The 22,642-nt window shown below is 34.3% G+C and overlaps 3 protein-coding genes across 6 annotated transcripts; all 3 read right to left on the bottom strand.

Annotated features, from left to right (window-relative positions):
- Positions 1 to 1,281: 1,281 nt before the first annotated feature.
- Positions 1,282 to 14,516, bottom strand: LOC108871881. Of its 4 annotated transcripts, none has more exons than XM_033292072.1 (10): positions 8,893 to 14,516; positions 8,680 to 8,800; positions 8,534 to 8,602; positions 8,354 to 8,450; positions 8,146 to 8,270; positions 7,986 to 8,070; positions 7,722 to 7,857; positions 7,449 to 7,627; positions 6,922 to 7,040; positions 1,282 to 1,365 (listed from the first exon to the last, which is right to left on the bottom strand). In XM_033292072.1, exons 1-9 carry the CDS (start codon positions 9,049 to 9,051, stop codon positions 6,938 to 6,940), a joined length of 1,074 nt encoding a protein of 357 aa, XP_033147963.1. In that variant the 5' UTR covers positions 9,052 to 14,516; the 3' UTR covers positions 1,282 to 1,365; positions 6,922 to 6,937. The 4 variants fall into 4 exon arrangements, with proteins under 4 accessions (XP_033147963.1, XP_033147964.1, XP_033147962.1 ...); XM_033292073.1 differs by having other exon boundaries at positions 8,689 to 8,800; XM_033292071.1 differs by having other exon boundaries at positions 8,703 to 14,512.
- Positions 14,517 to 16,199: 1,683 nt separating this feature from the next.
- On the bottom strand, positions 16,200 to 20,320 carry LOC103847787. Its single transcript, XM_033292082.1, has one exon. It carries the CDS (start codon positions 20,074 to 20,076, stop codon positions 19,303 to 19,305), a length of 774 nt encoding a protein of 257 aa, XP_033147973.1. The 5' UTR covers positions 20,077 to 20,320; the 3' UTR covers positions 16,200 to 19,302.
- Positions 20,321 to 20,553: 233 nt separating this feature from the next.
- On the bottom strand, positions 20,554 to 21,997 carry LOC117134175. Its single transcript, XM_033292080.1, has 2 exons — positions 21,821 to 21,997; positions 20,554 to 21,740 (listed from the first exon to the last, which is right to left on the bottom strand). The coding sequence occupies exons 1-2, from the start codon at positions 21,971 to 21,973 to the stop codon at positions 21,453 to 21,455; spliced, it is 441 nt and encodes a 146-aa protein (XP_033147971.1). The 5' UTR covers positions 21,974 to 21,997; the 3' UTR covers positions 20,554 to 21,452.
- Positions 21,998 to 22,642: the final 645 nt, after the last annotated feature.

The following is a 22,642-nucleotide window of genomic DNA, read 5'->3' as shown; positions in this document are numbered from 1 at the left end:
CCCACTCTAAGTTGACAGCCAAAGATAGGATTATCCTTATGGTGTGAAGTTTAGCAACTGGTGCAAAGGTATCTAGGTAATCCTCTCCATATGTTTGAGTGAAACCCCTTGCTACTAATCTTGTCTTGTGCCTTTCTACTGTCCCATCAGCATTGTACTTGATGGTGAAGATCCAGCGGCTTGTTACAGCTCTCTTGCCTTTAGGTAGTTCAGCTTCATACCATGTATCATTGATGATCATGGCATTAGTCTCACTGCCCACTGATTCTTTCCATTCCTCATGCTCCATAGCTTCCTCATAAGACCTTGGAATGTATTCCTGATCCAACTCTCCAATAAACACCACATGTTCTTGGGGATAATGAGCTAGAGAGCACACTCCTTGTATAGGATGGGCCACAGCTTGAGTATTGAAGTAGACCCTGTTGTTCTTCCAGTTTAGATCAACCGGCTTTCTGATCCTAGAACTTCTTCTTAGAGCCGTCTGCTATGAACTACTTTCCTCAGTTCCTATTTGATCACTATTAGGCTGAGGCTGGCTTGCAATCACTACTGGCTCCTCTTGAGTAGTGTGATGATCCTGCTCCTCTTGTGTATGATGCTCAGCTTGATCATGACTTGCTGAATCCTCCTGATTATGTTCAGCTTGATTGTCCCCCTCAGGATCAAGGTGAGGAATCTCAATCACATCAGTATCAACTTCAGTAGATGGAGTGGACTGGTGGGGACTCGCCTCAGGTGTACTGGCGCCTTTCTCTTGGTGTATACTGATCCCAAGTCTTTCCATTACTCTCCTTAGATTGTTGGCTCTATTGATTGGGACAGCTCTATCCGAGGCTGATTGGGACAGATTCTCTAACCCTTCCCAACTCTTTCCATCATAGTAGCCTCTGGATTCCACAAATTTCACATCTCTTGAGACTAAGACCCTCCTGGTCTCTGGTACATAACACTTATAGCCTTTCTGGTGAGGAGAGTACCCAATAAATATTGCCTTTGTGCTCTTGGCTGACAGCTTATCTCTTTGTTCTCCTGGTATCAAAACAAAGCAAAGACACCCAAACACACGCATATGTTCTATAGATGATTTGTTTTTGTTAAGTACCTCATAAGGGGACTGATCTTGAAGGACTTTTGTGGGGATCCTATTGATTAGATAGCAAGCTGTTAAAACTGCATCTCCCCAAAATTGCTTGGGCACACTTGTGTGAAACATCATGCTCCTTGCCACCTCCATGAGATGTCTATTCTTTCTCTCAGCTACACCATTTTGTTGTGGAGTATATGGACAGCTAGTTTGGTGGATCATCCCATGTTTGGCTAAGTGTTGTTTGAAAGCATTGCTTGTGTATTCTCCTCCATTATCTGATCTCAAAATCTTAATCTTGGCATTAAAGTGGTTAGATACATGGGTTTGAAAATTTATGAAAGCTTCTAAGACCCTATCTTTAGATTGTAATAATGTGATCCATGTATACTTTGATTTCTCATCTATAAAGGTCACAAAATACTTATGATGTTCTCTAGATATGCATGGAGCAGTCCATACATCAGAGTGGATTAAGTCAAAGCAATGTTCATAAATAGTACTTGATCTAGAGAACACACTCTTGCAATGTTTGCCTAGAATACAAGCCTCACAATCACTTTTAAAGGAAATACTTGGAATCATGATGTTCAAAGCACGAAAATGGGGATGTCCTAATCTAGCATGCCATAATACATCTTTAGGTAAAGTAGAAATAGAATTTAGAGCATAAGATAAATCAGCTGATAGCTTAGTGTCTTCAAGTAAGTACAAGTCTCCCTTGGTTACACCTTTGCCAAGCAACCTACTAGTTTCAATATCCTGAAAGTAGACATCATTAGGAGTGAAAGTAACACTACAATTCAAGTCATTAGTAGCTCTTTTAATTGATAACAAGTTTGAGGTAAAACTAGGCATATAGAAAGCTTTAGAATCTTTATCAAATAGCCTAAGATCACCTACACCTTTGATTGGTACTTTCTCTCCATTAGCTATCATAACATTTCCTAGGGCAGGAACAATGTTTTTAATTAAGCTAAGACCACTAATCATGTGGTGACTTGCCCCTGAATCTATAACTAAAGATTTTGTAATTTTAGGTTCAGTTAAAGCATTCAGCAAGATACCACAAGTGGAGGCATGTAAAGAGGTACCAAGTGTGTTACCAGAGTTATCCTTGAGGAGTTTGATGAGAGCCTCAATGTCAGAACGTCTGATGACTTCATCTTGATTGTTCCTCAAGGTAAGGTTGCCACTGGAAGCTAGAGCTTTGCCTTCACCACCTGCTGGAGCAGAGCGCATGGTAGCTGGAGTAGATGGCTCTCCCAAGTCACCAGAGAAGTTGGCTCTTGCATCATTGTAGTTGGTTCTGAACTTTTGTGGCTTGAGGTGAGGATGGAGGATCCAGCACTTGTCCTTTCCATGGCCTTTCTTCTTGCAATGATCACAGATCCACACCTTCTTGTCTTCCGTCTTGTAGGTGCCTTTATTTGCAAGTCCTTCAGCTTGGTTTTCTAGTACCAAGTCTTGCTTGCCTCCAAAGAGCCCCACTGATCCTTGTTCTTTCTGAATCCTAGCACAAACTTCTTCAAGGGATGGGAGTTCCTTGTCTCTTAAGATATGCTTGATTAGATCATTGTATCCAGGGTTGAGAGTAGAGAGTAGTGCAAACACCTTGTCTTGTTCTCTCCTTTCATTCAACACATCTGGATCAATAGTTGCTGGCCTTAACATCTCTAGCTCAGCCCACAGAGATCTGAACTTCCCAAAATGTTTATCAAAGTCATTGTCCTCTTGACTGAGAGTATTGATAGCCCTCTTGACTTCAAACACCCTACTGATGTTGGACTGGTTTCCATACACCTTCTTGAGTGTATCCCATAGGTCTTTTGAAGTTTCACAGTAGCCATAAGCTTCCTGGAGTGAAGCATCAAGGCTGGACTGAAGAATAGACAGTACCATGAGATCCTCTTGATTCTTCTTCTTGTCGCCAGCCTCACTCACCACCACTTCTCTACCATCCTCTCCTAGGATTGTTTTCTTTGGTTTCTTGCCTTCTTCAAATATATCCCAGAAGCCTCTGCCTCCAAGAGCTGTCTTAGCAAGCCTTGCCCACAACAGGTAATTAGCTCCCTTAAGAGTAACCGGAATCACAACCATTTTTGAATTTTCTCCAGAATCCATCAAGAACAACTCAAGAACAGTTCAAGAATGATGAGAGAAAATAAAAGGATTTGTGAAAAAGAAATAATCAGAGTGAAAGATTTTCGGAAGTAATTGGTTTCAAGAGCTTAAATGCTCTGATACCATGTGAGTATTAATGATTTATGAGATGGTTATGTGTATAGATTAAGGAGATTAAGTTAGAACCATAAGAATAAGAAAGAGAGAGATTGTTGCAAAGTGAGAGAGTAAGAAGGAGGAATCTCTTATTCACTTACTTGATTAATTTCTCAGACATGTTACATAAATAGATACAAGAGTTTCTAATGAGACAATAGGAATTAATAAACAAATGGAGACAGCATGGGATCAAGTCACTCTCAACTGAGCCATGAAAGTGACATCTCCTCTTTCTCTTACATCCTTAGCTTAACATGTGACTTTGGCTTGTCTTTGAGCTCCAACAGATCCATCCACTTGCTCCCACTTGTTTAAACTATTCCAGACCTTATAGAGACTGATGGTGAGACATTTAAAAACGCCCACACCCTTGCTTGCCTTCCAAGACACTCTTGTTACGGATTAGGGCAAACTGTATGGCTTGATTCAAATTGCTCTTTCCCTCTTGTTTCCATAGTTCTGATTCTTCATGCCTTTACTCTTGATCTTTATTGCTTCATCTCAACAAGGAGAATGGTTTTGAAGGACTCAATTGAAGAGATGTTTCTTAAATGGCCGGGTGAACCTGACGATCCACAACTCGTTAGCTTGATAACATACATACATGCAGGTAGATTTGTGAAAGGTCTTTGGAAAGTGCAGAGGAATGCGCAGGGAAGGGGAATGAGAAGAAGAAGAAAATGATGGGTGGAGTTTCGTCAGAAGATGAGCCACCCACTAATAAGCAGAAGAAAGTTAAGACACATAATGAAGTGAACAACATTGAGGGTAAAGCTGCTGCAACGGGAAAGGGTTCTAGCAAGGAGGAAGGTTACAGATATTTGGAGAACAAAGCGACTCTGACGACCATTGTGAGTACTCTGGAGAATATTTCCAGAAAATTTGATCAGATTGACTCACGGTTTGACGCTTACGAGTTAGAACGAAACAGACCATTGATGGACCAGAAGACCATTGATGACATGGTGAAAGCTTTAGTGGAGGAGCGTCTGAAAGTTCTAGGGAAAATTTCCGAAAACAATGATAACCTCTCAAACGGCGGCGAAGAAGAAACTTTATCGTTGCCATCACCGCAGCAGAATACGCAGTAAAAGTGTGTCAATAGTCCAGTGTTAGGCAGCGAGACTCCTGGTAAGGTTAGGGGACCGAAAAAGAATTCGGCCATTGAGCTTGATAAGGATACAGGGGTGAAAAAAAAAGGAAGGCTCTTCGCACTTATCTGAACCCTTTTGAGATTTATTCAAATAAACTCGCTTAATTGTTTGTGTCTTTGATCTGAACCCTTTTTTTTTAGACAATAAAAAAGGTTGCATGAATGGTCCATATTCAAATCTATCTTAATTCGTTTTTTTAATCTGATTTTTTGAAATATTATTAATGAAACCTATCGAATGATATAAATATAACTAGGTGACCGGTCCGCACCCTGTGCCGACATAAGAAAATTCAAAATATGGACTAAATCTTATATAGTTTTATAAGTAACAGATTTTATAATATAATACCACCGTCTTTGGGAGAATTGATCAGCCATGGAAAAAGCTGGTACTCAATATTTGAGATGGACGAGAGGGAACAAAGTAACTTCAGTATGAAGAGACAGATATTGTGTGTACGTATAATTGCAACGTTCCAAAATAATTTGTATGTTTACGAAGAAACTTTCATTCAAAATATGGAATAAATATTGCATAGTTTTAGAAATATCAGATTTTATATTATCATTAATTAGAAATATATTGTATATCTGTCGTAATTCTTTAATGTTGGTGAATAATATTTTTTTCCATTAATAATAAAAAAACATTTGTGTAGACATAGTAAAAGAAAATATAATAAAAAAAATTCAAAATATTATCCATAGACAATATGTTAAAAGCATTGATAACACATGGAGTATACGCATGTGTAAGAAAATTCTGGTACAAAGAGCCCATAGTGTATGAACTTATTCAAATGCTTTAATGCATTTCCTAAACTAAGAAATATCGGATCTATTATTACCATTAATTTAAGTGGTCGATTGTTTGAGAAACTATCCTATTCAAATACATACTAATAAGTCAATGAAAGTCGGTCAAGTTAATGTTTTACTTTTATAAGTTTTTATTGAGAAAGCATAAGAATCCAGTCTCAATATGTCAAATTGTCACTTCGATTGGTAATATCAATAAGCATGCAAAAAAAGCAACGACCTACTTTTCTGAGTACGTGACAACTCTTCATGAACCACAACCTTTTTACAATGCATGTGTCGTCTCTTGTCCTTTTTAGCACATACTTCTAGCACTTACACAGCATTTTCATCATATACAATCACATCATTTTCCCACAACCATCTTTATAAGTATCGTCCTACAACATCCAACATTATGTATCCGCATTCTCAGCATCGACTGAGAGTAAAAACAACCCAAAAAAAAAATATCAAGCGAAATACAGACACTTAAGTGAAGATGGGAGAAGAAAAATCGGTGAACAATTATGACATCGTTTACATCGGTGATTCCTCTAATTCAAACGACGACCACTCCAACTCCGATCCCACCAACTATTTCAGAAACATTTCCTTGTCATATTTTGCTGCCGAACCTTTCGAAATGCTCACTAAGCACAACAGGTTCAAGGAACTATGCTTGGAGAACGACAACCCTGAGGCACACTATATTGAGGGCATACATCAATATTTCGTCCACAAAGAAAAACGCAAAGGCCTCTTTCATCTACGCCAATCATCCATTGGTGAGTATACAAACGGTACTTATCTTTACGGTTTGTTATTGCTTGCATTAGAACACTATCCAAAAGGTAAAAAGTATCTGGGTAAACTCCAATGGAAAGAAAATCTATCAACCTCCGATCATTGCTGGAAAAGAGTATAGAAAACTCTAAGTACAATCCCTGCAATTATGGAGACCCGCTACTATACAGCTATGGTCAACCTTGAGCCACGGACTGAGTGCCATCCCGATAACATGGCTCAAGTATGCAAGCATTGTAACTACTCCAAAAGGCTTACTCAATTTGTTCAGTTTGCTATGAATCAAGACTAAAAAGGCAGAGTTGTGGAGGTGTATTATCTAAGCACGCATGTAAAAAAACTTATGTTTTTTACATGTGTGATTTATCTATTTCGTTCAGTTTCGTACGTTGCTATTTTGTATGTTTTGCAAGTATTTTTATATAATATCAATTCCAAATATCATCCAACTCATTATCGTCGTTTTAACTTTGGTTATTTTGCAATCGTTTTGACTTAATTGTGCAATGTATATATAATTTTACATGTGTTGATTATTTGAACCCAAGGACCAAAGCACCTTAACAATGATTTGGTTATAATTTATAACATTTTCCACCAAAAAAATGGAATAGTAATTAAACACTTTCAAGAATTCAAATATCAAAGAAGCCCAAATAAGTAATAAAATTTCGAATGTAAAAGTAAATAATAAAAATAAAATAAGAAAAATATCTAAAAATACAGAAACAAAGGAAAGGTTTTGGAGAAACCTAAAAGGAAAAACTAAAGAGAAAGAAAATCAACTTACCTTAAGTTGGAGAGACTCAATCGGAGAAGAAGAGAGATGAAAGGTTTTGGTCACAATTCTTCAGTCCTGTCTTTATAATGTCATCGCGGACTTTCGATGAGTCGTGTCTTTTCACATTACTTATCGAAAACATAAATTAAAAATATGTTAATTGTATTTACCTTTGCAATTAATAGTTTTATATACCGACATAATCATATTTTGCGTGTATGTTTTTATATATTTTCCCTACAAAATCGATTTATGTTGCATTAAACTTATGCTATAAATAATTTATGATTTTCACTTCCGGTACAAAGAGCCCATAGTTTGCGTTAATGTTTTTATATCTATGATCTAATTGCATAAGGTTTTTTAGATTAATGTTTGCTTAAAGAATCTAAAAATGTCTAAAAAGTAGTAGTTATTAAAAATTATAGTCTAATCCTATAATAGCTAACCTGATGACAAAAATAAATAAACGTCACAGAATATTTCAATGACGATATACCTAACTCATCTATTTGTATATCTAACCCGCTCAATACCTGGAAATGACATCACTGTTTTCTTTGTCACATGTATTGCAGAAGAACAAGGGCCGGCCATCAGCATCAACATTGGTTGTAGGCATCACTTTTTTGTTGTGGTATTTGCAACTTAAATATTGCCAGCCACGTTCAGTATCAATTGTTTGAATAGTCCCCAGAGTGATAAAAGTGTCAACCTATTCGTCAATGACAATATGTTAAAAGCATTGATAACACATGGAGTATACGCATGTGTAAAAAAATTAAAAGCGAAGGGTGTAGTCTATATACCAGAGTACTATCAATGATCTCTCTGATGGTTAGCCTCTCATTAAGAACAAAAAACCTGGCACGAATAGATGTAGCAGTACCAACAGACCATTGGCTACTATCGTTGTTTGTAAGAGCAAGTGAATCATCAGGGAGACTGCCAAATCAAATAATCACACATAATTTAAAAACATTTCAGTGAAAATGACGTTCAAAAATTGAAATAAACATATATATGTACTGAACTCGTCAATAGGTCTAGAACGTAAGACGCAGGAGACATACCTTGCTTTGAACTCCTCAATAAATTCAAGTGTTGGGTTGAGCAGAATATGGGTTGAATTATACCCGCTAGATATGGAGTAAGCACCTTACAAAGTTTTTTGATCTTATTAATATGTTATGCTCGCAATCATTTTACACAAATTGAAACAATATTATATACCTTTCCACTCTTTAACAGAACAGAATCTGATAACACAAATAATCATGGTGGACATGTTACTCCTACTGTAATCGTATACTTGTTTAGCATAACAACCCCACAGAGTACACATCATCTTCACATTACTGTATAATATAAACTTAAGTTAAATACAGGTTATAGAGGTTTAGCTAGCAAAGTATAACTAAGATTAACAACTGGGTCTTACTTTGGGTCACGCAACTCAACCAAGAGCCTCATGTTGTCTTTTCCTTTTATTATTTTGTTTTCCAGAGACCCGAAGTTAACTATTTGGCCAACCACATCTACATAACAAAAACAAGCGTCAAATCAGGAACAAGTAACGCAAAAGTGAAAGACTCTTTAACTGAGTAAGAAACTAACTCACCAACCAAACAGCTACGATCCAGATTTCCACCAAGAATATCAGAGAAGTCCGCGGAATACTTTTCGGGAACTGCACTTAGAAAATCATCAGCTTTTCCAACAATGTTGTTTGAAAGAAGCCAATTTTGTAAGGATGTGGCGTTGTACGGTATTCACCAGTAGCATCGTACACTTTGAACAACTGGAGGACAATCGCATCTCCCTCGCGTAGCTTGTCATCGAATTTTTTGATGAGTTGTTCACCAACTGAAGCATGAATTTTGGTCCCCTGGTCACAAAAATTATAAGAGTTTTATAAACGCATAATAAGTATATAAACGATGCTTCCAAAAAAATGCATTTTGTGTGATGTATACTTACTTCTTTATCAACAACCACCATTTCAATGGTGTTTCCTGATTCTTTGTTATAGTTTCTCCACAAGCGAACAATCCTAACTTCAATACGCGACGTATCTTTACGGGGTTTTAATTCTCTCACATAAGAAACAATATTCTTTTTGGCTCGCACCATTGCCATTGTTCTTGTAAGAGCTGAATGTTTGTATTTTAAGCATTTGGGTTTCTCATATATATATTAAGCCGATTTATTTATCATATTAATGACCCCTAATAAAGATTGAAATCGTTTAAAGAAAGATTTTAATTGTGTATTGTCATAAAATGATTTGCATATGATATGATTTTAACTTGCGCAAGTAATGTAATAAATATGATAACAATCAGCGCAAGCAATTGATTCGAATAATAAAGAAAGTTATTAATATGCAAATTAGTTAACAATCTTGCGCAAGTTATCTAATTATTATCCCCAAAGCGAATAATATATGGGCTTAACATCTATTGACAATATATTTGGGCTTTTTTAAATAGGCTATTCACATTTTTCTCATAATTAAGAAGACCAAACTTGAAAATCCGAAAACCAACAGACCGGAAACCACAAGGAATGAAACCGACTGACTAAATTAGTAATGTGAAGCTCTAAATCGTGCTGCAGTTAGCGATGCAACAGACTATCGGAATTAGTAATGTGAAGCTCTAAATCGTGCTAATGAAACAAAAAACCAAATTTGAAAATCTTAAGAGAGGACTGTCTAAATGCTTGTTGAGTTATTAAGGAGAAGATAATCTTACAGTCCTTCTTCAGAGACTGGAGTCGAATGCAAGTTTGTTGTAAATGTCAGTTGTCTCTTCTTGTGCCATCAGTAGACAGTCCGCGAAATACATCTCTGGTCGTGGCAATGGTCTTGTTTAAGAGAATCAAGACCTCAACAGCAAGAAGGTTAATCAGTCAATTAGATACAAAGATTCAAAATGTTAATAAGCAGATCGTAGTTTATAGCTTAACATATGTCGAATCCAATCAGTGAAACCCAAAAATCTTTGTATCATAGCTTAAAAGTCGAATCCAATCAGAGAAACCAAAAAATCTTCGCCTCATAGCTTAAAAGTCGAATCCAATAAGAGAAACCAAAAAATCTGTAAATTCCAAGAGTATCGACAAACTTCACCTCGTCTGGTTGTCGCTTCTTGACGCGATGGATATGATTGAGTCTTCATAGTATGGAGAAGCAAACTCATCTGGTCGGACTGTCTTCATCGGTTTGAAACCATATCTCCCTTTAATTGATACGCGATTGAAAAAAAAAAACTTCATGACGTACGACGGCGTTTTCAAATCCACGGAGGCGAGTGAAAAAAATAAATGAAAAAGAAAAATTCCAAAAAATCAGCCAATAGAATTATAAAAAAATTTCTGAGAAGCTCTATATAAGTGCCACGTCAGCAGAAATCACTAAAGGAACTTCTCTTTTAATGTATATGAGGGTGGGGTTCAATATCTACTTTTTTTGTTGCTACTCGCCATGTTGAATGTGCTTATATTTATTTATTCCTTACGAATTGATCTCCGTCAACGCTACCTACATACTCCTAATTAAGGAATAATAATAGCTAACTAGATTTTGAACCGCGCTTAAAAAGCGCGTGTATTTTTTGGTTGATCAAAGCTAAATATTAAATAAATTTATAACTATTATTATAAATCTATAATATTTAAAAGCTGTTATATTATTATTATTTCAGTCTTGTACAATATTTTCATTATATTTTCATATCCAAGTCAGACCTGTAGCCAAACCGATGGATCCGTTTACTCGCATATAAGTGAGGGTATGATATAATAAAACGAACATGGTAAAAATATCTTAAAATAATATTAATCTTTTTGAGACAAATGTTTTATTATTAGAAATCTATAGTAATACTCCACTATGGCAAGGTTAGAAGATATAAAACAATGGCAGGTTATGCTGTAAGTTAGATACATTTATACGTATAACAAAATATTGTATATTAGATGTATAGATAGGCGACATGATTGAAAGAGAATGTGAGCTTAAATAAATAATTGATATAATTGTGGTGTCTTAGATGTTTATGTTATACGTGTATTCTCTGAAATAATTTATGTTATTGTTATATGTATGCCGACTTTAGGGGAGAATGGAAATATAATAAAAGGAAAATGTCACATGCTATTATAATATATAGGGGAAGACCAAAAAATAATTAAAAAAAGGGTCCAAACAACCTTTTTAAGTAGATTTATTAAAACTCCTCCTCTTTTAATAGTATTGATTAAACACGGTTCAGAGGAGATTTTACTATAATAGCTTTTTCTTTTTATCTCTACCTGTAACGTGGAAGGTGCTTCTGAGGGAAATCGGCTAATTCCTACATCAACACATTCCAGCGGTCCCGATCAGTACATAAACACATAAGCTGTGCAAATACATACATGAACACGTAGTTAATTCAAATATCATACACGAACTAACAAAATTCGGTTTTTACATACATTGACCAATTATCCGTTAGTCAAACGTAATGGAATCTGAGCTGTCCGTTATATACCACTTACGTGGCTTTTTACGTTTTTAAATAATGAATAAATTAATAAAAATAAAATAAAAGATGGTTACAAGGGGGAGTCGAACCCTGGTTTGAGATATATCCATCACAAGAAGAAACCATTGTGCCAGACCCAACCTATTGTTTATAGTCCCAGTTGTTTCGTATTTATACAAATATTTCATTCACATATTTCTTTTTTTTTTCTTTCCATGTTTGACTTATCATCCAAATTGTTCCAACACAAATTCAAATACTTTTTTGTTCTCTTTTTCCTTTTCTTGTGGAAAAAATCATTTTTTGTATATTCAAAAAAATAAAATAAAATAATATATATTATTAAAAAGGGTTACGTACGTTGGAATTGTCTTCTACCTTTATTATCTCTTTGTGAATCTCTATTTTTAAAAGATAATATTTATTTTTAATAATCAACCCGATAAACAAAATTTCAAATGTCCATTACAAGCTTAAATTGAACAAAACAAAACTAATTCAAATATTGCACGTCTAATTTCGTTCAACTACCACACCGGCGCGTTCCGCTAAACCGATCCATAATCCTTAGTAAAATCAATTCCCTTTTTGAACTAGTTTGTTCTCTTGTTGAAATCTTTAATTTGCTTTTGTTTAAATTTTGAGTAAATTTTTTTTCAGTTTCCAGTAATTGTAAGAGAACGTTAGAAACATAAGGGTTTGCAAATAAACTCAAATTCAAACAAGAGGAAATTAAAAAATTTTAGCAAGAGAACGATCTCTCGATCTATTTCTCACAAAAATATAGTAAAGCTAGAAATAACTTCAATGTATGTGACCCATTTTTAATAATATATATTATTATTTTATTTTTTCGAATATATATAAAGGTTATTTCTTCCACAAAAAGAAACAAAAAAAGATTTGAATATTTTTTCATTTTGTTTGGATGATAAGTCTATTTTCTGAACAATTTGGATGATAAGGTCAACCACAAAATATATATATATATATATATATATATATATGTATGTGAATGAAATATCCATTAGGTATAAATAGGAAATCATCGGGAGTACAAATAATAAGTCTGCCTTGGCACAGTGGTTTAGCATGTGTTGGATATTGCTTAGACCCAGGTTCGATTCCCCCTTCTAACCATCTTTTAATTTTTTATTAATTTATTCATTATTTAAAAATGTAAAAAGCCACGTAAGCGGATATAACGGACAACTCAGATTCCGTTACGTTTGACTAACGGATAATTGGTCAATGTATGCAAAAACCAAATTTTGTTAGTTCGTGTATGAGATTTGAATTAAGTACGTATTCATGTATGTATTTGCACAGCTTATGTGTTTATGTACTGATCGATCGGAACCGCTGGACTGTGTTGATGTATAAATTAGCCGTTTTCCCGTGCTTCTGAAGCTCATAATCATTCTTAGTAGTTAATCAAACACGCTTCAGTCGAGCCTATATTATAATGGCTTTTTCTTTTTGTCTCTACTTTAAATGTGATAATTACCTCACTTAATAACTATAACAAAGATAACACAATTCATTTTTTTTTTGAAAAAACTCTTAATATTACAATTAAAGACCAAACATCTAGACCGACAAATCTATATTTAAAAGAGTAACAAAAAGGAACACATGATATGTATTGAGGTTCATGATAGAGTCTATATTGGAGGGACAGAGAAACAAGGGAATGCAGGTTCTTTGAACTTGAAGTGTGATGATTTTGATATTGTAGCATATGCACTATCTAGTGCAGTTGACGTCGAGGATGAACCAAAATCATTCTCTAACGCAAGAAGGAGAAAAGATTGGAACAGCTGGCACTTAGCAGTCAAAGACAAGATATAGGTTTTACACAAGAATGAGACATGAGAATTGTTCGAGATACCAAAAAGAAGAAGAAAGTGATAAGAGTGTTTAATGGAAACCAGGAATTCCAGGGGTCAAGTAACCAAGGCTTAAATCTAAATTGGTAGCAAAAGATTTCTTCCAGGAGAAAATATTGACTATGACGATGTCTTCTCTCCCGTAGTCAAGCAAGTATATATAAGACTTATGATCTCACTAGTAGTAAATCTAGACTATGATTTGAAGCAGCTGAATATGTATAGGCTTATGCTCTCACTAGTATATAGTAACTAGTAAATCAAGACTATGATTTGAAGCAGCTGAATGTGAAACTGTGTTTTTTAAAATGTAAATAATATTTATGCTATATGACAAATTTAATAATTTGTAATTTTTAAAAAAAATAATAATAATTTGTAAAATTATTCAAAACTTAAAAAATTATTTTAATTATTTTTTTTTAAATATATTAAAATTAACATCTAAATAGTAAGAAATTTTAACAATTATCTAAGTTATTTGATATTTATGAATATTTATTATTTTAAAGGTTCAAGTTCAACAACCTAAATAATGAAGTGGATAAGTGGGTGTAAAAAGTTAGCTGTAAAACTTGTATTGTAGATGAATTGATTATAGCTGTAAATTTAGTGTTGTAGATTTTTTTGTAGAGATTTTTGATGTAATTAAATTGGTGTTGTTGGATATTAATTCAACTAGTAGTCACAAGAAAGCTTTTGTGTGCTCTCCATTGGTTTCAGTTATTTCTTCAAAATCTCGATATGGCTGATAATTTGCATTTTCTCTAGATTTTCCATCACTGCTTATCTGGAGTTGGAGATATAGATAATCAAAAGAGGTAACGGACAGATGATCTATGGATTTTTTGGCAGCTGGTATTGATGCATACTCGGTTATCTACTGGATTTCGTCGTACCGATTGCATTGAACGTAATGAACATGATGTGGTTTGGTAAGATAGTGAAGGGATTGATCAAAACTCTTGAGAAAAGGACAGTGAAGAAAGAGTATTTTTCTTAATCCCCTATATATTATTTGAGAAACATTACTACTTCTTTTTGTAGCCATGTGTCATCACTAGGATGATTCTTAGAATCATTAGAGAAATATGTTGGTCCATCTAATTATATAATAAGCTTTTTATTAAACTAACAATAAATTCATTATTAATGTACTTTATTATTTCCTTAAATAAAATTTACGGAATTGCCTAATGTGGCTAAAGTATATATGGCAATTAATGATTTTGGATAATAAAGATTTGATAAAAAATAGTGTATCTTCTATCATATTTTTTAATTTAAAACTATTAAATAAATTAAACAACCACAATGACCAAATGATTACAAAATTATATAAGTAAAAAAAGTCTAATTTAATTAATTATATATATATATATATATATATATATATTGCTTTAAATTAAACTATAAACCATATAAAATACATAAATATTTTAGTTTCAATACTTTGAACAATTTTTTTGATAAAAGTTTTGAACGAACATTGACAACTTATTTTAAAAAAAAATATAAATTACTAAAATTATTAATCTCACAATGAAAATTTTGTTATCAGTATTTAAATTTTTTTCTATAAAAGATACATATGATCAAAAAAATATATGAGTAGAAATCATCATTTAATAGACATTAATATTAAAAAATACTAAAATATACTATGTATGTTAGTATCATTTAAATTTAATTACTTATCCTATCAAATATAAAAAAAATATTTTTTGGATTAATAAAATTGATTTATATGTTCACACCAATTTAATTATATATCTAATAGTTACCGACTTTTAATTATTTAATATATATTTATTATTCATAATATGTAAAAATATTTAATACATAAAATAATTTTTATATATAATGTTCATCCCGCGCAAGGCGCAGGTCTTAACCTAGTGTAAATATAAAGTCCTTACGAAGAATCTTACAGGTTCAAAAGCAACTTAGGTTTTTACCTTTACCTTGACATGAGAAGTTGTGTTACTTGAATCACACGACTCCATGAGTTGATTACACAATAGAACACTTTTTGTCTTTCTTTTACAACAAAAGACACTTCTCACATGTGAAGCACATTTTGGTGGGACCAACCTATTATTTGGACAATTATATCCTTAGTGAAAAGAAACTTAAAGTGGATTTTAGTTGGAGCAGACTTACGTTATACGTTACAAACACACTGGCTAAACAAGTTTGCATATTCTTACATCCACTTTGATATAAGTGTTGAAATATAAAAATATATATCAAATTTTTTTATATTCTATTATTGTTCATTTCACCTTGTGTTTGTATTTGCTTTTTTCTCAAAATTGTAGATATATAAAACAAATATAACTGTTATAATAAATTCTATAAAAAGTTTTCTATATTTTAAAATTCATTTTCATATATATTTATATATTTTAATATTTATACAAACACTATGTGGATATGGATACGACAAATGATGACATATATATTATACATGATAGAAAAATGTGGACATGAATTGACAAAAAAGCACGAACGAAAAGAAATATATAAAAGAAAATCAGTTTGTATAATATAAGTATAGATGCCAAAGTGTATACAACAGAGTTAGAGACGCAATATTCATTAAAAGTATGGATGCCAACGTGTATACAACAGAGTTAGAGACACAACAAATATGAACATGAAATGTGTGGACAGAAAGTCATGAACGTTAATGGCACTATAGCAAATAGAAAGTTGTGTTTGATAGATGTAAGATATCTAGACAGAAAACATGGATGACTGATATGTGGATGGGAAGATATAAATGAGAGATGCATAAACTATAAAACGTGGACACATAAGCGTGGATGGAGAATATGGAAATGGACATTAAAAATGTGTATGAAAAAAAGTAAATTATAATTGTGATTTCTTTAAAAATATAAAAATGTGAACATGGACATTAAAAATATATAAGGCAAAAATAATTATTACAATACATTGTTTATCTATAGAAAAGCATTCTCGGAGATAATTTGATTACCTCACAACGCCCACGAACCCATCTTTGCAGAGGAACTTAGTAGTTATATTAGGAACCCATCTTTGAAGAAGAAAATGTATAGGAGCTTCGCATTGACCAGTTTCTCCAATGATAGAGCCAACTCCATGGCTGCAACAAACAAAGAAAATCATCATAATTATTTTTCATATTCTCACTTTCCCTTGATGATGAAAAGTCACAACTTTGTGAACTCTAATAAGTAACTCCAAATTCTAGTATGCACATATATGAAAACATTGATACTTTATACTTGAGAGAGAAAGAGCTTTACCATAGACAACATCTCCTTTGTCAACGTAATCAAATTCAGACTGAGGCATCACCATGGGCTTTAGCTGAACCCTCCCACCACGTTTTTCCTGCTGACCAGAGAAACCAAAACAAAAACAGTGTTAGAAACGAAACTCAAATTAAATAACAACATGAAACCCATTGGCCAAGAACCTGATACTCCATCAACATCTCGCGTGGTCTCTTTCTTCCACTCTTGAGTCCTTGAAAAACCTGCAACAACACATCACACAACTCAATTAATAAATAAAGACACAAGCTTTATCAAAGAATCAACAAAACTCTCAAGACACGAACTATCAACAAAACTCTCGACATTTTATTCAACTTGCAGCAAAAGAACCCGTCAACAAAAAAACTCAGATGCATGAGACTTACAACACAAAAAGGTTAAAAATAAGCTTAATTGACCTGCTTTCACATTCAAGCGAGCAAGCGAAAGCTCCGGACTTGAAGGCAGGAGATCGGGTTCCTTCTTCACCTCCACAAACGGCTTGAAAACGATGCCACTTATCGGTTGCGTGGATGCACAAACAGAGAATGAGATTTGAGATAGGAGAGAGGTTTTGAAATTGAGATTTGAGATAAGGTAGAGAGAAGAAACAGATGATGCTTATCCATGGCTGACTCAATGGCTGGGAGATGGAACCAGAGGTAAGAAAAGCTTGGTGATGAAGAGAGGACTCGAAAGAACAGATCAAGAGGGCGACGACTCCGTTACCAGCGACGTCGATAAATTCGTCGTCTCTGAATAAAATGAATAGAAACGACAGTCATTGGATTTCAGATTGATTAGAGATTTTAATCTTTATCTCCTCTAGGATGAAAGTTGGAAAATTGGGATTTTTATGTTGGATAAAGGTTTGTGATTTGGTAAAGCTAGAAGTTTATTATGACATACTTGTTGTTTTGTTCAGTTTGGTCACGATTGAGAAGAGTGACTTGGTTTCTAGTTAGAGGGTATGGAGGACTTTTACACACAACAAAGTGTGTCACAAGTGAATTGTGTCTTTAGATGTAATTGTAAACTTATAAAGTGTCTCCAAATGTAAAAAATTCCGACTCCATTGGCTTATCTACTTCCTTCAAGATTCTAGTATATGACAGATTCTCTTCTGTCATTTTTTATTAAAAATAAATTAATAGAAGTACAGTATTTAAGCCAGTACAGAGCAAAATTTCATGCATGGTGAATCAACACAAAACTTCCTAACAGAGGGCGTGTGGCTATTATTCTGCTATTCTACTATATTTATGTAATAGCCTTCCCATCAGTGGACTCGTGCTCATGGCGGTGGTTGGATATGTGTAAATCATTATTATAAAAAAAAAGATTTGTTCTCAAAGTTTGTTAATGTTAAGCCCTTTTTCAAAAAAAAAAAGTTTGTTAATGTTTTTAGAGATTGCTAGCCCAGAAAGGATTTTAGCCATTGTTTTAGTCTACGGAAACTAATATTGCATGTTGGGAAAATTACGAACTTCGACCCTGGTATTCTAAAAATTCTTTCAGTATTTGATTGTCATTATTATTATCATTATTCCTTTTAATAAAGCACTAGGTGATAATCCGCGCCTTGCGCGGGGTGAATTGACTTGGTGATTTAATGTTTGACATCCAAAATAAAGTCTGTATTTGCAATATATGATTGATAAAGTAGGACTTTATAACACCGGAAGAAAGTTTCAAGAACGGTAAAAACATATTTAAACAATAAAATAAGTCTTTTATAACTTAAAAGCTCATTTATTATTAAGATGCATAATTAAAGAATTTATCATAATAGTTCTTAAGTAAGATATTGAAAGCCAAAACAAAAATATAAATGTGAATAGAATACTAATAAAACGAAAAAATCTCCAGTGTGGAGCTGCGCACCTTAGCGAGCTTGGTCATGTCTCGGTTCTAAGATACAGAGTGTACTCTGCTTCAAAGTGTTCTCGTCGAGATGAATAGTCATGTCTCTCTTCTAAGAGAAAAGAGTGGGTTATATAGTTCATACAATATATACACGTTCAAGAACCATTATGCAGTGTGGATGAAAAATGCTTAGCGAGCTCGGTGATGTATCGTTTCTAAGATTCAGAGTGTTCTCTTCTTGAAAGTGTTCATGCTGAGTTCTTCGCCGATATGAATGTTTATATCTCCCGTATAAGAGAAAAGTTAATTACGTCTTCATCTTCTCGATTCTGTGTTTCTAACTTACATGTGTTACTATCTAGTGCTTCGCAATATGCACTGACAGAGCACACCCGTATATGTTCTGGAAAGTCTTCATGATGGGAAATAATCTTTACGATGGTACGGTGATGTCGTAGCTTAAGCTTTACGTGATAACTCATTCCACGAGTGGTTTTTTTAATTTTCTAGATCAATGAAACGTTTCCAAAAATTCTGTAATAGCAAAACCAATTAAGGCAACTAATTTGTGAGAGTCTCTGTACAATGGACACGTGTCATACATGGTGTGAAAGCATTAACTCCAATGCTCCTCTTTTAATATATAAGGGATTACATCAAAAGAAAAAGAAACAATCACGTATTTATTTGATTTGAAATGAAACATTGCACGAAAAGAAAAGAAAAGAAAATAAGAAAGATATAAGAGTAACGGGTAAAAGGCGGAACATGTTTTACCCGGCGGAAGAAACCACCTTATATAATAGATCCCTCCGGGAAGAAAGAAACCATAAAGTTAGTGCTATTGGAAGATACCAAGTACGCTAAAGTACCTCTATAATCAGTATACTTTAAAGAGAGATCCTTTGGTTTGTCAGCACTTCCGAAAGCCAAACTGTAAAATTTGCCTACAGATTTCTTGATGATGAAGGTGCTGTCATTATTGCTTGACCTGGATCCCGTCAGGAGTACATGTTCGTATGGCTTTGAGCGGATAATCCAATACCCGGACTGCTTGCAATAAACACCCGTGAAATGGATGTTAAGCTCTGTTGATACACGTACAACATCTGATGATGATGATGATGATGGTGGTAATAAAAATTTAACTGGTATACGTTGGAAATGATTTAGATGATTAGACATCATGCAGACTAGATCTGAGCAAGATGGCCAAATTGGTAACTGGGTAATCCATTGTCTTAATGGCGGGTTACTCCGCACGTAGATGTGATACGAAGCATTGATCTTTACTGGCCTCCCAAAGTAATCACTGACTACTTCATTCTCACCGGAAACAACACCGAATGCTGTTATCGCAACGAACAAGAAACATATCATCAATCGAAATATTGTGTTTGCACCCACAGTTTTCATCTCTCTCTCTCTTTTTTCTCTTGCTTTCTGCTCTCTTTTTTTTGGCTGAGTTCCTAGGATGATGATAATGCTTGGTAGTGTATTTATAGAGATTAAGTAGCGATATAATATACTCTTTCTGTTTTTAAAAGATGCATATTCTAGACTTTTCATATATATTAAGAAAACTCATTAAATATGCATTGTTTTTTGTGAATAACAATTTTCATAACTTTTAGCCAATAGAAATTCAATAAACACCATTAATTTTTTTGAAACTTACAATTTTTTCATAAAATCATACATTGAAAAAGTAAAAAATGTATCTTTTTGAAACAATTTTTTTTTCCAAAACATACATTTTTTAGAAACGGATAGAGTAGTATTCATTTTCTCTTTACTTAGAAATGTGGAGCGTGGAAGCTCATAATCATTCTTTTCCCCCTTACAACCTGGATCGAGACTACGAGTGGATCTTAGTCAACGTCACTGTGGACTGTGGAGGGTTGATATTCGTAAGAGGAAGGCTCTTCGCACTTATCTGAACGCTGTGAGATTTATTCAAATAAACCTGCTTATTAAGAAGGAGAGAATCTTGCTGTATTAAAGAGATGGATACGGGGTATCCTTTACACTGGCATTTATTTATTCCTTACAATCTGGATAAAGATTACAAATTGATCTCCGTCAACGCGTACTAATTAGGAAATAGTTAATTAAACACGCTTCAAACGAGCCTATATTGTTATAATGGCTTTTTCTTTTTGTCTCTACTTGAAATGTGGAACATGCTTCTGAAGCTCATAATCATTCCTTTTTCCCCCTTACGACCTTGATCTTAGTCAGTGGCGTTAATAGCATATATGGAGGGTTGATATTCGTTAGAGAAGGTCTCCCACTACAAGAAAACAGGGGGATTCTGATGGCCGAAACCGTCAGAAATTCGTCGGAATAGACCGATTCTGACGAATTTCTGACGAACCAGTTCGTCGGTATCATTTCGTTGGAAAAAAGGATTCGTCGGAATTTCTTCAGACCTTCCGACAACTTTCTGACGAATACCAAAAAACGTCATTCTGACGAACTTCCGACGATATTCCGATGCGGACACACGAGACCAGAGTTCATCGGAAAAACTATATACCGACGGACTACGGTTCGTCCGAAAATACCGACGAACGAAGTCCTCGGAAAATACCGACGGACAACGGTTCGTCGGAAAATACCGACGGACAAAGGTTCCTCGGAAAATTCCGACGAACCATTGTCCGTCGGTATTTTCCGAGGACATCGTTCGTCCGTACAGTCCGACGCCCTCAATTCGTCGGAATATATCAATTTTAAATACGAATTAATTTTGCATTTTTATATTTTTTTTATATTAAAAATTAATTAATAAATAAATAAAATCTGAAATTTAAAACCAATAATATTATAAAATTTAAATTCATACAAACCGAAATAGAAAAAAAACATTTAGAAAGTTTAAAATTCATGGAAAACAAAATAGAAAAAAAAAACATTCAGAAAGTTTTAAAAAGCAGAAAAAACTAAGAACTCGAAGACATCAAACGATCTAGCTTCTGCATTATCTCGGCGTTGAACTTCTTCTGGGATGCCAGGTCAGCAAGGATAGTGGCATTCTCTGAACGGATAGTGGCATTCTCAGAAAGGATAGTGGTGTTCTGCTCCTCTAATGCCCCAATACGTTCATCTTTGTCATGTAGCTCCTCGAGAATCATGGGATCGGCATACAGAGCTTGCGAAGAAGATGCCGGATACGAAGAAGCACGGCGGGCCAACCCAACTAAACGGCCTCCTTTCCTTTTAGGAACCGCCTACAAAAATATTTAAAGTTAGTAAATAGGGACAAGTTAGTAATCGACATTATAAAAAAAATATTAATAAAAAAAATTACCTTTTCAACCATCTCATTTATTTGCAATAGAGACAAGTTGGTTGAAGCTCCCGTAGAATCACCGTCATCAGAGAGAGTCTGAGATTGAGATGCTATTTCAGCTTCCACCAAATCAACGACACCTTTGATCACGAGGTCCTGAATTTGACCCATCTTCTTGTTAGTGTGAGCGACCTTAATGAGTTGGAGACGATCAACGGGATTACCGTCATTTTCTTTGATCTAAAAACCGCTATTATTAGCCAAGGAATATATAAAATATTTATTTAAAAAATATAAAGATAAATAATAAAAAAAATTTACAAGTTCATCCTCCTTAGTAGACATAGAGCAAGCGCCGAGGTTATGCACATACATACCTTTCCCGCCACGATCGCTCGTCCGGTTCTTGGAGTTCCTAGAAGATGTCTCTGCAGTTTCTTCCTTCTCCCAATGAACTATCAACTGCTCCCACACCGTCCCGTTGATGAACCGTTGCCTCTTGTTCTTCTGCCAAACTGTCTTCCACGCGTTTATCTGCTTCGTATAAGAGTCCATGGCCTTTTCGTTGAATTTCTTACGGACTGTTTCCGTGAGATCGGAGTGCCAGTTGAACTCTTGCTACAAAACAAACATAATTTAATAAGTAAATATATTAAAAAAATGTAAATACTTTAAAAAAATGAAGAGTTACTACCGCAAACTGACGAAACCACAACTCTCGTTCTTCGGAAGGGATCACACTCCACTTTGAATATCCAACACGAAGCATGGAGTACATCATCTGGTTGATGCTCCTGCTAATGCCATTTCTCGACTTGGTGAACCTTTAAAAAAAATACA

This window comes from Brassica rapa, chromosome A05, assembly GCF_000309985.2.
Source record: "Brassica rapa cultivar Chiifu-401-42 chromosome A05, CAAS_Brap_v3.01, whole genome shotgun sequence".
Classification (NCBI taxonomy): domain Eukaryota; kingdom Viridiplantae; phylum Streptophyta; class Magnoliopsida; order Brassicales; family Brassicaceae; genus Brassica; species Brassica rapa.
This window is presented reverse-complemented; position numbering and strand designations above follow the sequence as displayed.

Bases quoted from the DNA above. Each gene is read 5' to 3' on its own strand.
- LOC108871881 (XM_033292071.1), bottom strand. From the start codon at position 9,051: ATGGCAATGGTGCGAGCCAAAAAGAATATTGTTTCTTATGTGAGAGAA. The intron at 8,271-8,353 runs GTAAGACCCAGT...TATATTATACAG, and splicing joins GTTGAGTTGCGTGACCCAAA to TAATGTGAAGATGATGTGTA. The intron at 7,858-7,985 runs GTATGTCTCCTG...TTGATTTGGCAG, and splicing joins ATTGAGGAGTTCAAAGCAAG to TCTCCCTGATGATTCACTTG.
- LOC103847787 (XM_033292082.1), bottom strand. From the start codon at position 20,076: ATGAAAAGTCTAGAATATGCATCTTTTAAAAACAGAAAGAGTATATTA.
- LOC117134175 (XM_033292080.1), bottom strand. From the start codon at position 21,973: ATGGGTCAAATTCAGGACCTCGTGATCAAAGGTGTCGTTGATTTGGTG. The intron at 21,741-21,820 runs GTAATTTTTTTT...ATATTTTTGTAG, and splicing joins TAAATGAGATGGTTGAAAAG to GCGGTTCCTAAAAGGAAAGG.